This window comes from Danio aesculapii, chromosome 15 (genome assembly GCF_903798145.1).
Source record: "Danio aesculapii chromosome 15, fDanAes4.1, whole genome shotgun sequence".
Taxonomy (NCBI): domain Eukaryota; kingdom Metazoa; phylum Chordata; class Actinopteri; order Cypriniformes; family Danionidae; genus Danio; species Danio aesculapii.
In genome coordinates this window covers 23851813-23864989 of record NC_079449.1, presented here as the reverse complement: position 1 = coordinate 23864989, position 13177 = coordinate 23851813, and the positions used below count along the sequence as shown (strand labels likewise).

At 39.1% G+C, this 13177-nt stretch overlaps 2 protein-coding genes across 2 annotated transcripts in view; both read left to right on the top strand.

Moving 5' to 3' along the window:
* The window catches only part of lrrc75a (leucine rich repeat containing 75A), a 52125-nt gene extending 49993 nt beyond the window's left edge, over positions 1 to 2132 (top strand). The window contains exon 4 of the mRNA XM_056473493.1: positions 1102 to 2132. Within this exon, the coding sequence (XP_056329468.1) occupies positions 1102 to 1930 (829 nt within the window). The 3' untranslated portion in view covers positions 1931 to 2132. The remainder of the gene's footprint in view (positions 1 to 1101) is intronic.
* Positions 2133 to 5360: 3228 nt separating this feature from the next.
* crk (v-crk avian sarcoma virus CT10 oncogene homolog) lies at positions 5361 to 12499 on the top strand. The gene is made up of 3 exons (XM_056473550.1): positions 5361 to 5893; positions 6995 to 7572; positions 10265 to 12499. The coding sequence occupies exons 1-3, from the start codon at positions 5674 to 5676 to the stop codon at positions 10400 to 10402; spliced, it is 936 nt and encodes a 311-aa protein (XP_056329525.1). The 5' UTR covers positions 5361 to 5673; the 3' UTR covers positions 10403 to 12499.
* The last annotated feature ends 678 nt before the right edge of the window (positions 12500 to 13177 follow it).

Genomic DNA, 13177 nt, shown 5'->3' with positions numbered 1-13177 from the left:
GGTGTCTTTAGCTTAAAGGCGTAGGGCTAAGGGGAAGGGCTACATAGCCCTTGAAACAGAGATTTATCAGGACTACACTCGAAACCAAGGGGTACGAAAATTTCCCAGAATACACCATCTACAACGACAGGATGGCTGCACACAAAAGTCAGAAGATGCCCATTTTAGCATTTTTTGTCATTATTACGAATTTTTACAACAAACAAGTGTATGTTTTAATACATTCATAATGGTGTTTGTGTTTTACCGTCATGCTTTTTAAAAAAAAGCTCAAATAAAAACAGCTAAATTTCGCTATCTATAATGAATAATAGTTTCCCAGTGATGGGTTGCAGCTGGAAGGGCATCCGCTGCATAAAACATAGGCTGGATAAATTGGCAGTTCATTCCGCTGTGGCGACGCCAGATTTAAAAAGGGACCAAGCCAAAAAGAAAATGAATGAATGAATGAATGAATAATGCTTAATAATAACTCTTGTATGGCAGTCCGACAACATTCTGTCACTCAATAACACATGATTGTTTTCTTGTGTTAACATAGAGGAATATGGTCATGGTGTAAATACACAGTATAATTACGATCTTATTATCACATTAGATCGTTATATTAACATGATATTGTTGCCTTCAGTAGTTTCCTGAAGATGAATGCCAAAAAATAACACAACTGGAATAACTACAGCAGTCGCCATCATCGATCTCATATGAAGCAAGCGAACATATGATGACGTCTGCAGGTGCTTTAGTGGTGTCCCATTTCTTAGGGGTAAAATTTGAAGCCCTTCCCCTTTACACTCTGTTTCTGGCCAGGAGGAAGGGGAAGGGGCAAAAGAAATTGAATAGGGATTGGGCCTAAAAGTGGATATAATGAGAGTATAATGTATTGTACATTACAAAACTCAAGAGGAAAACAAACCAGACATGTGTGTTTTGCTTACTAATGAATTTACTCGGGAAGTCAATCAGCAACTTCTTAATATTTTCTTTCCACTGCTTAGCATTTAATTTTAGCTAATATTTTCTCTTTCGCTCTGATTGTAAAAAATAAATGAATGAAACTTAAAATCTTACTCTCTGTTTGCTTCTTTTTTTCTTTTACAGTCTTAAATCGGTTCTTTCAAGTCCTCCATCTGGTGGGACATTAGACCTGTCTGGAATCCCACTTGGAGTGAAAGACATGGAGCGTCTCTGTGCCTACCTTCACCACTACGCATCTCGCATTGGTAGCCTAGAGCTGGGCTTCACCGAACTCACAGACGATGCCTTCCTCCTGCTCCTCCCTACACTAGCATCTCTTCCCCGCCTCGAGACTCTGGCCCTCAATGGCAACAGGCTGACCCGTGCTGTGCTCAAAGAGCTCACAGACACACTGAAGGACCCTGACAGCTTCCCCAGTGTCACCTGGATAGACCTGGGAAACAATGTGGACATCTTCTCCCTCCCACAACCGTTTCTGGTGAGCCTGCGGAAGCGCTGCCCCAAACAAGGCAACCTTCCCACCATCTTGGAGTTTGGCGAGAGCCAGGCCAGTGAGCCGGAGGGACGAATGGATGAAGATGATGCCGATGCAACCAACCGGACAGAGAGCATGGGGGAACTCCGATCCGAGGAAGAAGAAGAGATCGATGGTGAAATGGAGATTGAGGACATGATGGAGGAGTTGCTGGACTTTGACAGAGAGGTTCAGGGCAAGGAGGACGAGGATGACAGTATGTGGACCTTGGAGGAGCCGAGGTTGGTGAAAGATCCAACTGCAAAGCAGAGCCGAGATAAGAGGGCATCCAAAGCAGAGGGAGAAGAGGACCTGCAAAGCCAGTCTTCTCATCTGTCTTGCTCCAGCCAGTCACAGCACTCTTCTGGAGCCATCGAGCCTTTAAGAGAAGACTCTGTCCCAGATCAGTTAGCGGCTCATTCCCACAACCCTACCTGATTGAAGCCACTGTCTCTTTGTAACTTTTGTCCCTTTAAGAACAAAACAGCATGGCAGGCTTGCTTTCAGACAGGATTGTCCATGAGGTCATGAAATTCAGCAGGTTCTTCAGGGTTGACAATCACAGTGGTTGTCTGTTGTTGCTGAAGGAGAAATGTATCACCTGTGATATATCAAAAATATCAAATATCAAATTCTCTCATTCAGGTTTTCCCCTTCACTGTCATAACCATAAACCTCTGTGCCTATGTGCCTGTTCAGAACCCTGCAGTGGGTGTGTGGGATGGTGCACAAGATGTGAGCAGTTTTAAAGTACCCCTATTATGCTATTCTAAAGGTTCTTAATTTAGGTTTGGTGGTCTGCTACAATAGGCTTACATCCAAAAAAACATTCGTTTTCTCTTGATATACATTGTAGCATCACCTATTTTCCCACAGGTCAGACTCATATCTGAAGTGGTCTTGCAAACCTTCAATGGCTGTTGTGTGTCTGTTGGACTCTCAAGAATGTTTGGTGTTTCATTTATAGCAGCTTTCGCACCACCAGAGTAACTGTTTCACGGTTCCTAGAATGAATACATGCCATTTGAGAGACTGACACGGTATTAAAGTGATACAAGACATTAACATTCAGAAAGCTTATGTTAGCTGCATTTCGGAGTTGCCTTTGTCTGAGGTGTTGTGTTGTTTTCTCCTCTTCAAAGATGTAGCACTACAAGTTGTCAGGTGATTTATTACTGCTTTTACTGTTGCAATCATATAACTTATATATCTATGTTCCATCTCCATTATCACAAAACACAATGAAAACACAGCTTTAATTACGGCATCCTCAATCCTCCAATTACTGACTTGTTGTTGATCCCAGCTGTCATATATCACTTAACAGCTGATGTTGGAACCTAGGAAAATAGTCCAGGAAAAATTAGTTCTCTGGGATCCATCCCTGGAAGCTAGTTCCTGTAGCTATCAAGTATGAAAGCCTGTAATTTAGCTTTCAGAAAGGTGCAAGTGCCCCCTTTGTAGCTGTTAAGTGCCCTTGATGTGCACTTTTGCAAGCCCCACTATGAAACAATCACCAAGCAGACCTAAACCAATCAGTCAAAGTGGCATTTCATCATAGAAGTGCTGACTCGGTTTAAGTTGCCATTAGGGACTGGGTCACAGTGTCTGAAACCCTTATATCTTTAAACCGCTCCTCTCTGAGAGCTTACTCCTCTGATTTGTTACTCGACCCAGTCTGTTGTGATTGGTCAACCACTTACAGCCCTTGTCAAAAACCAAACCGCCATTTCCATTTCTACAATTTACATCTGGAGTCAACTAATATTATGTAACATTTTAAAAGTTTTATCATATTAATTCAGACCTTTTAAGTGCAAAAACAGATTAAACATTACTTGAGATTTAATATCCAAAAAAGCAAAACAGGGGCATTTTAACATGTTGGATTCAAGCAGGATGGCGCTGTGAATTGGTGTACGTCTATGCATCTGACAGGAACAAGCATCATTCTCTCCAGCAGTGGAAAACAACTTCAATTTCATTCAGTCCAGTCAATATGCATGTCCCAAGTATCAGGTGGATGGGACTTAGATCCTCGTAATAAGTGCCCCTAATTTATACCGTGGAAAACCAAAATCTTTTGTCAGTGTTGGCCCAAAAACAACATGTTTGTGTGAAAAGCAGCAGGACTGAGGCCAAAGAGAAAAGACTCACTGCATGGAATCGTTGTTTGGCTACACATTGGTTTATAATGATATTCTGTTGTTGCTGCTTGACATGGATTTTAAAGAGATGTGAGATTTCTTAGCTCTGTTTGTTAGAATAGATCCTTTAACCTCTAAATGATATTAAGGTTTCATTTCTATTTATCCACTGATAATAAAATGATAAAGTGTTTAGTATACACCTATATTTAGTGCCTACTTAAAACTTTACATTATTCATATACGTAATTCAAAATAGTTCAAATATTCCTGTAAATTACAGTGTATTAATTAGATTTGTCTTAATGAAAATTCGTTTTTTCCCATTATTTTGAATTTAATTAACTGCAAATACTGTAGAGCGTTAACGTCATCACATCATATTAGCTTATATCAGTGGTCTCAAACTCAATTCCTGAAGGGCCACAGCTCTGCATAGTTTAGCTTCAACCACCTCCAACTCACACCTGCTTCATCTCTAGTGAACACCTTGATTAGTTGAATCAGCTGTTAGATTAGGGTTGGAGCAAAACTGTCCAGATCTGCGGCCCTCCAGGAATCGAGTTTGAAACTATGGCTCATATCTTTTTCTAAGCTCCATCTTCAAATCATGTTTTATTAGCTTATACATGAATGGTTTAGTAGCCTCTGTAAAGGTAACCAATATGTTTTATCATGTCATTTCATGGTCAACAGGTAGCCTCAAAATCTCCTGCGGTGTTTCAAAGCCATAACTTTTAGAAAAGTTGTGCCATTACGGAATATATATCGATATAAGTGCACTGAAGAGCTGTGAACAATGACTTGGTCAGTATTTCTGTACTCCCACAATGATTAATGAAGCAAGGGAAATGCAAGGAATGTCAAATCGGAACAGCAATATGTGTATGATTATTTGTAAACAAATCAAAATGTATTTGACTGTTGTTGGCATCAAAATCAATAAACCTTTAACAAATATACACTTCATCTATGCGTTGCGCGACATCGAAAAAAATGTCGGTCGTTAATATGTCAATATATCTTAGATTATACCATTTGAGCTGAATTGTAACTGGGCGAGACTGGTAGAAAGACTACAAACTATTAGTAATCGATGTCGACATCTAGTGGTTGCTCATTTTGTCTTGCATGCACTCGCTTGTAAACGACAGTCTTTACGCACTTCCGTTTATTGTAATAATTTACAGTACAAGCGACCTTTAAATAAATTAGCGAATGTGGTTAGTGAAAAGTATATTTAACTTATGTTTTTGAAAGGGTGTCTAACTGGTCAAATTTAGTAGACCATCTCAGACCACTCAACAAACCAGATGTTTGTTTGCTCAGGCAATTTGGGGGTTAGCTTGGACTGGTTAACAACCAGTTTGGACTAGCTACTTGATGAACTAGCTCTCTCAAACTAGATTTTAACGAGACTGTAATGTTTAGTGGAAGTATGATTAATACAAACATTAATGAGATGTAAATGTATCATAATATGATAAACAAATGTAAATTGAGAAGTTATAGTTGTGTTCTTATGAACGATTACAAACAACTGATTAATACATAAAATAAATAAATATAACAGTAAAGTGTTCAAATGAAATTCAATAATAATAATAGTTTAAGGCCTAATTTCAAAATTGACCGTACCAATATGACCACCAATAGGCACCAACCGCGGTGGCTGTTGTTGCATCACTTCCGGGAAATAAGGTCAAAAATTGTTTCCCTTGTCCGCCATTTGAAATATTTGAACTTCCTTGTGACAACTTCCAATGTACGTTTTGGTTTACACTGGACAATTATCAGAAGATCTGGGTGAATAGCCGCCGTTTTTGCGTCCCATGCACGTTGGGATCCCGACGTCGGTAGTTTTGTTACCCGATTGGACCAAAAAGCGTTGAAAAGTGTGCGAATGCTGCGCGTATTCGAAACGTGTTCAACAACGGAACGCGGTAAAGTTTTTGCATGAGTTGAACGCTGCTTGCGGATAAGGAGAGGCGAAGGGAAGGCCTGTGAAGCCTGGGCTTTTTTCTAGCGCTAGTCATGGCCGGAAATTTTGATTCGGAGGACCGAGGGAGCTGGTATTGGGGGAGATTAAGCCGGCAAGAGGCGGTTTCGCTGCTCCAAGGGCAGAGGCATGGAGTGTTCCTGGTGCGGGACTCGATCACTATTCCCGGGGACTACGTGCTGTCTGTGTCGGAGAACTCCAAAGTCTCTCATTACATAATAAACAGCATCAGCAGCAATCGCCAGTCAGGACCAGGTAAGCGTTTGAACGGATGTATTAAAATATTACCAACGACGGGACGGATAAATACTGCTTTAGCAAAACGCTTAGCAGCTCGATGAAACTTCTATACTACGAATAGTTGTGCACATTCAGTCTAATTTCTCGCGTCATTTTGGTGTGCTGTGTAACAAGGGGTTCGATCTTGTACACTACACGGGCCCCGAATATCATTCTCGTGTGCTAAATGATTTTTATATTGATTCGTGGATTATGCCAAATTTTAATGTGAAAAATTGTAATATAACATGCGAAACGTTTAGTTGTTATAAGTGTCATTATTTGCCATAGTTATTCATTTGTTCACACATTAACTGACAGTAGCAGATACATAGAAGTATTTTTACTTTATAATTACATTTTGCGTCGTTTGAATCGTATTTTATATTTTTGTGTTCTTGGTTTGTTTGTTTATATAAATTTTTGCTTATTTATCTTCATCAAAATGCTCGTTTATTTCAGTTTGACCCTAATTTTAAAACCGCTGTTGTATACCATTCTAACTCCTACATGTTGTCTCTCTCACCTTATAAACTTATAATATAACAATTATAATCTTATTATTTATGTTTCAGTCATTCTTATGAATTAAACTCGTTAATATAGGTCTTGTGAATCTCTTCTATAACAAAAACTCACTTTTTGTACACTGAAATGAAATGACCAGCAATATTTAATTTTTAATCTTTATTTGCTGCTTTTTCTATAGGTTGAACCTATAAGATGTTACATTGTTATACTATTTAGCTTTTGCAACACTTATCAGGGCTTCATGGATTAAAGAGAGAGTTCAGGCCAGACATCTAAATATACACCCCTGATAGAAGTTCCAAACCTGTATTAGTTTCTCGTTTTCTGTTGAACACAAAAGAAGATATTCTGAAAATGTTGGAATCAAGTAGCTATTTTCACCTCCATATTAGAAATAAAATACTTGCCTAATTCCGATGTTAAATAACTTTTTCGTGTTTAACATTATGATGGGTAATTGTGGACAAAATGGGATTTTTGGGTGAGCTACCCCTTTATATTTACGCAGATCTTGATTATCCATCATCTCTTAATGTCATCTTGCAGGGCTTGTGCCTCCTCGGTTCCGGATTGGAGATCAGGAATTTGATGCCTTACCTGCCCTGTTGGAGTTCTACAAAATCCACTACCTGGACACCACCACTCTCATTGAGCCCATCAGCAAATCCAAGCACTCCTCCTTCATCAGCGTCAATGCGGGGACAGGAGGAGCTCCTCCGAGGCTGGAAGAGGAGTACGTCAGAGCTCTCTTCGACTTTCCCGGCAACGACGACGAGGACCTTCCATTTCGAAAGGGTGATGTTCTCCGAGTGCTGGAAAAGCCGGAGGAGCAGTGGTGGAATGCTCAGAATTCAGAAGGCCGTGTTGGCATGATCCCTGTGCCCTATGTGGAGAAGTACCGACCTGCCTCACCAACATCAGGTGCACCCGGCGGGTCAGTCGGAGGATCCGGCGCTCACGGCAACTCTGACGGCCACAGTGCTCAGTCTCCACCTCTGCTTGGTGAACCGGGCCAATACGCCCAGCCCACATCCTTACCCAATCTACAGAATGGCCCAGTTTATGCCAGGGCGATTCAGAAGAGAGTCCCCAATGCCTATGATAAGACGGCTCTTGCTTTGGAGGTAACAAATGTATTTCTTTTTTCTTTTTTTTGAGATATTAATAAACTTAAAAATGAAAATTATTGCATAATTTATGAACCCTCAAGGCATTCTGGATGTATAAAGTAGTTTACATTTGAAGTGGATCAAAACATTTCATTAAAGTTGTCCCACAATTGTCCTATTTAACAGCACCCATTTTTGTCATGTTTGTCAGAACTTTTTTTTTTTATCCACTTCACATGTGGAATACTATATTTCTTATTCCCAATATTGTGACTACTCCGCTTTGAATTGCAAGTGTATGTATAGAATATATGCTTAAAAAGAAGCACATTAATGTGTTATAAGTCATTCATATTGATGAGTAGGTTATTGAATCCCTTCTGAAGCAAAGTGATGAGCTTTTGAAGGAAATAATTGCTTAATTAAAAGATTATAAGCTTTTTTAAAACTATCTCCAGTACATGCTTTCAAATGGCGCACTGTTTACTATTAACTCTAAGTTCATCAATCTGTTTAGTTAATGCTGCTTTATCTGAAATCACATAAAAATACCACATTTAACATGTTTTAACTTCTAATCCGTCTATGAGATGATGTGGCTATTTCAGTAGAATAACTCTGCGTTCACACTGAAGGTGGCGAGAGCGTCCAAGTTCGCTACATTGATCTTGTATTTAAAGGAGCCGTTGCAGCATATCAGCAAATCACTTACTTTCCCACATTAAAATGTGCTTTATAGTGTGGAAATGTTGCGCGCGTTTTATCAAATTAATTTAATTAGGAAGATTCAGTTGTTGCGTGTGCTGTGGCTTTGCTCCACTTATCCAGTATGTGTGCATATGTCTGAAATATTCTGAAGCAGTATTACTGTTTTGTTGTTAGTTCGCATAAGATTCCCGTTTCAAAAAAAAAAAAACATTAATGCACATCAGTAACTCCCAGTAGCTTTTTTTTAAATTTAAGTCCTTGCAAAAAAAACATTGTAAATAATTGGAAATCCGGTGACTGCAATACTAAAACCCTTGGGAAGAACTGTGGTCGGAACCAAAGTTTACAGGACTGTGTTCTGTGGACTGCTCTCAAGTGGTGCACTTCTACATTCTGATTGGTTGCTGCCGAACCGTTTCATAGCGCATTACCCTAAAGTTGACTTGATTTCAACTCTCCTCGACGGCCACGCCGGTGAAGACGCGCCGCTCCTCGCCGGCTCATATTGAAAATGAATGACTTCCGGCTACTTTCACGGTCTCGCTGCCTTTGGTGTGAACATACAGTAAGGGATGCAACAAATTTCATCAATTTCCAATGGAGAATAGTCCGGGAGCTGCGTCGAGTTCCGATCATCTCCGTATGCGAAAAATTCTGATCCAATTTGAGCTGCGGATCCATTAAAATATTTCTCCTTCGACTAGACCGTATCCGACCAGATGTGATGTGTTCCAGTGTTGTCCAAGCAGGTCCGTGCGCGCGAGATGAGAAACACTGTTTACTATACAATTATTATTATTTTTTTTTTTATCAGAAAAAAGTCTATATTAAAAAGATATTTCAATTCATAAATGACCAAATAAAATATTGTTTATTTTTTACGTTGTCTCCACATTCCCTCCAAAAATGTTTGGTGGTCTTTGATTTTCTAGTATTCATTCATTCGATCAACCATGGTGAACGCACAGAAAATAAAGGCTCTTTTGCATTTCTTTATTTCGGACACTGCGAGAACAGCTTCTCTCCCATGGTGTATGACAAAAATGAAAATTCTGTGCAACTGCCACAAGGGGGCGTATTCCGACAGTCATGTGCGGTGGAAAGGTGGCTTGTGGCCTGCGGTTTCTTCAACATTTTTAATTTCCACATGAGAGCGCCCTCTGGCTCTTTGAATGGAGATTTACTACTGATCACAGAACAGAGCTTCCCTGACAATATCTGCATGACAATTGCAGCTTTTGCTAAATCACAATTTGCAGCAGAAGCTAAAGTGACAAATGGCGCATATGAATGATGCTGCGGTCACACTAGAGTTTGTGCGTGCGAAATTTTGTTGATTAAACAAGATGATTAGAAGTTAAAAAGCGAGCAATCAGTCCATGTTTTAAATTCCTGTCCAGAGAGGTCATGTTTTGATCTTCAGTTGGTCTCATGAAATCATGTGATGCGATTTGGCAGGTCAGAGTTCACCAAGCTTGAACTTTATAACACATCAAACTGTGAAAATTGTTGTGCAAGCTTGCGTTTCTGGTCTGATGCATTCGCGTGCGTATGAATGGAAGTCTATGGGGAGAAAAGTGCAGTGTGACCGCAGCTTTAGTTTTGAGTTGTTTTGTTGACTTGAAGTCAGTGATAAACTTTAAAATATGGGTATTTTTCTTTCAAAAACATGCCAATTATTTTCAGAATATATTCATTAATCCACAATTAATATGGATTACATTAATCAAACATTTGGGTTTGGAGCTTTAAAAACTTGTGCTATTATAAAGCTGGGAAGAACTAGTTTATAATTGAATACAAGTCTGATCTGCTTCATCTGGAATGCAAAAAGTTTATCTATAAGTAAATTATGGCATGATTCTTTCAATGGTAAACCATTACTTTGATTTTTTTTATAAAAACATTTATGGTATTGGCGCCTCCTAGTGGAACTCTCTAAAGTTTGCTGTTTTGTTCATCATGCTAACAAACGCTTTTGTTGTTTTGGGTTTTTTAGGTCGGCGACATGGTGAAGGTGACCAAGATCAATGTAAACGGGCAGTGGGAGGGTGAATGCAAGGGAAAGCATGGCCATTTTCCCTTCACCCACGTCCGCTTGCTGGACCAGCACAATCCAGAGGACGAACTGAGCTGAGAGAGCAGACTGTCTTCCATAGCAGCCCTTAGATGTACACTCTCACACACACATACACACACAAACATGCACTCCGGCTCCTCACACATCCTCACTACTGCCCTTTACCTGTCCGCCTCGTCATTACCTTGTGCCATTGTGTCTCATGCCAATGTACACAATTCCCTTGTTAGGTTTTATGCAATAATTAAAGATATTTACCAAGTAAACACTAAATTCCACATACAACACCGTACACTACAGAGAGAGGAGCATTAGTGTGTGGCTTCTTGTGAACTGAGAAAAGAAGAAGAAGAAGCCTGCATGGACTTAAAACATGAGCAGTTTCTGGTGTCTTAACAGGGGATTGTTTCTTTGCTTCTTTGAATGCGGTAGCAAACACTACTTTGTGTCCTAGAACACAGCGGCTTTCACACTACAACCTACATGAAAATATCCAGAACAAATGAGCTTTGAATAGTTTTTAGTCTTTTTGATTAGCTTGGCACCACCCAACGGTGTCATGAAGCGGTTCCTACTAGGGCGGTACACTATATATGAAAGATGGAGAAGCCCGAACCCTCACCGCATTGTTTTATTTATGCACATGTGTAATGTATACAAGATGGGCCATGCGTCATTATTCACTACCGCTAAGTAACTTTTGTTTTACTACATTTTCATTATATATTATCAGGAAACGCTACTTGCTCCTTTCACCATTATTGCTGTACTTGGAAGTATTACACTAAATGAGGATCTGTTGAATGTGTAACTCTAATTTTTAATGCTAGACTCAATACATCAACATACGGTAGACTAATTTGATTTTTGTTGTCGTTTTTAAATAAGAATCCAATATTGTGATATTTACACTCAAAATAGCCTATGTGTTTTTGCCAAAACTTCCCTTGCCAAGGTTGAAAATACAAATGGTGGTGGTTGTAGTGAATCTCTCATATAGAGTGGTCCAAAACTATGTTATGATGTTTCTAAATCAACCCGTTATTAATACAATAATGTGGTAGGATTTTATGAAGTGTCACATTAACCTGACCTAATGCCTCAAATGTGTTTTGCTCAATTGATTTTGCACATATGAGTAGCCTTTCTCTACGATTGGTTTTTGTATTGATTTTATTTTTAAACATCAGTCTCCATCATGCCTATGTTATCTTTCTCAATGCTACAAATGTAATGTATTTTGACATTTAATGCCCAAATAAGACATTGTTATCCTAATGCCCTGCCTTAATTGCAGATTGTTTTCAATGACCAAATCAGCAATGTCTTTAGCCTAATTAGTTAAATGTTAAATGTGGGGGGAGCAGTGGAGAATGTTTTGTTTTGGTCTTGCAAAATATTTTATTTAATTTTTTACCCTACTTCCATTACTATTAAACGACATATTTAGAGATAGAAGCCGAATGTCTGTGAACAAATGATAACGCTAATAGACAGGCTACCAGAACAACACTATCAAATCTTAATGCTTTTACCCTTTACCTTTATTTGTTGTTACTTTTAAAAGGAAAAAGTTGACTAACTTTGTTTGGTAACAATGACAATCACCTGGAAACTCTTCTGTTGTCACACCTTAATGTTAGAAAGCTATGTCGTGTATGTGTGTAGGTTAGCTGTATGTTGTCAAGATGTGACAGCAAGCCGGCCATGTTATGTAATTGTCACAAGTCGTAATTATGAAGGACTTTGATGTACATGATCTGTCTTATTAATTGTCTATGTTTGAGTCAGGAATGACCTTGATGAAATTAGATCACTAAAATCAGTCACAAAAGCAAAGTTGGAGTCTCGTCAGTCTGAACTCTCTCATCTGTGTCCTGTGAGAATGGTTTCATGTCATAAAAAGCATCACTTTCGTCTAAGACTGAGTTGAATGAGTAATCCAATTGCAAGTCTTGTCTGTGCATTTAATTGTACCCAAAGTATTATGTTTAGAACCTAAATATCAACACGGTAATTTTGTGAAATTAATCTTGTGTTATCCTTTATGTGCATCCAAGTCTGTCAGAACAGTGTTTTGAGTCACACAAAAAAGTCCTACGTTTTTGTTAAAGTTTTATTCCTGTACATGAAATAAAGTTGACCCCATAGTAATGATGCTCAAGATTTTTATTTTGCCTCTGTCAGTGATTTATTGTCCTGGTAGTAGGTGTATGTATTACCAGACTATCTTAATTTTTTTGTTGGTGGCGTTTTTTAGTTTTCTGTCTTCTTTTCGGCTTAGTCCCTTTATTAATCAAGGCTTGCCACTGCGGAATGAACCGCCAACTTATCCAGCATATGTTTTATGCAGCGGATGCCCTTCCAGCTGCAACCCATCACTGGAAAACACCCATACACTCCCATTCACACACACATACACTATGGACAATTTAGCTTATAGACAATTCACCTATAGCGCATGTCTTTGAACATGTGGAGGAAAAAAAGGCTGGAACCAGCGACCTTCTTGCTGTGAGGTGACAGCGCTACCCACTGCACCACCCATGTTTTTTTTTTTTGTTTTTTTTACTAATTACAATGTTAGGACCAATTTAATATCACAAAATTGTGCAGTTGTACCAGATATTTAATATAAAGTGTCATATTTAATTATTGCTATATGCATCAAATAAAGTGAGTGGCATTTTAGTTAGTGACTGAAAAGTTTCTGTGTAAATTCTAAACCAGGGGTGTCCAAACTTGGTCCTGGAGAGCCAGTGTCCTGCTAAGTTTAGTTCCAACTTGCTTTTGAGGTGTGTTTGATTAGGGTTGGAGCTTGACACCGGCTCT

What these genes read in the sequence shown, in the direction of transcription:
- crk (XM_056473550.1), top strand. Translation starts at nt 5,674, where the DNA reads ATGGCCGGAAATTTTGATTCGGAGGACCGAGGGAGCTGGTATTGGGGG. An exon ending in CAATCGCCAGTCAGGACCAG is followed by an intron (nt 5,894 to 6,994) that starts GTAAGCGTTTGA and finishes GTCATCTTGCAG; the next exon opens with GGCTTGTGCCTCCTCGGTTC. An exon ending in AGACGGCTCTTGCTTTGGAG is followed by an intron (nt 7,573 to 10,264) that starts GTAACAAATGTA and finishes TGGGTTTTTTAG; the next exon opens with GTCGGCGACATGGTGAAGGT.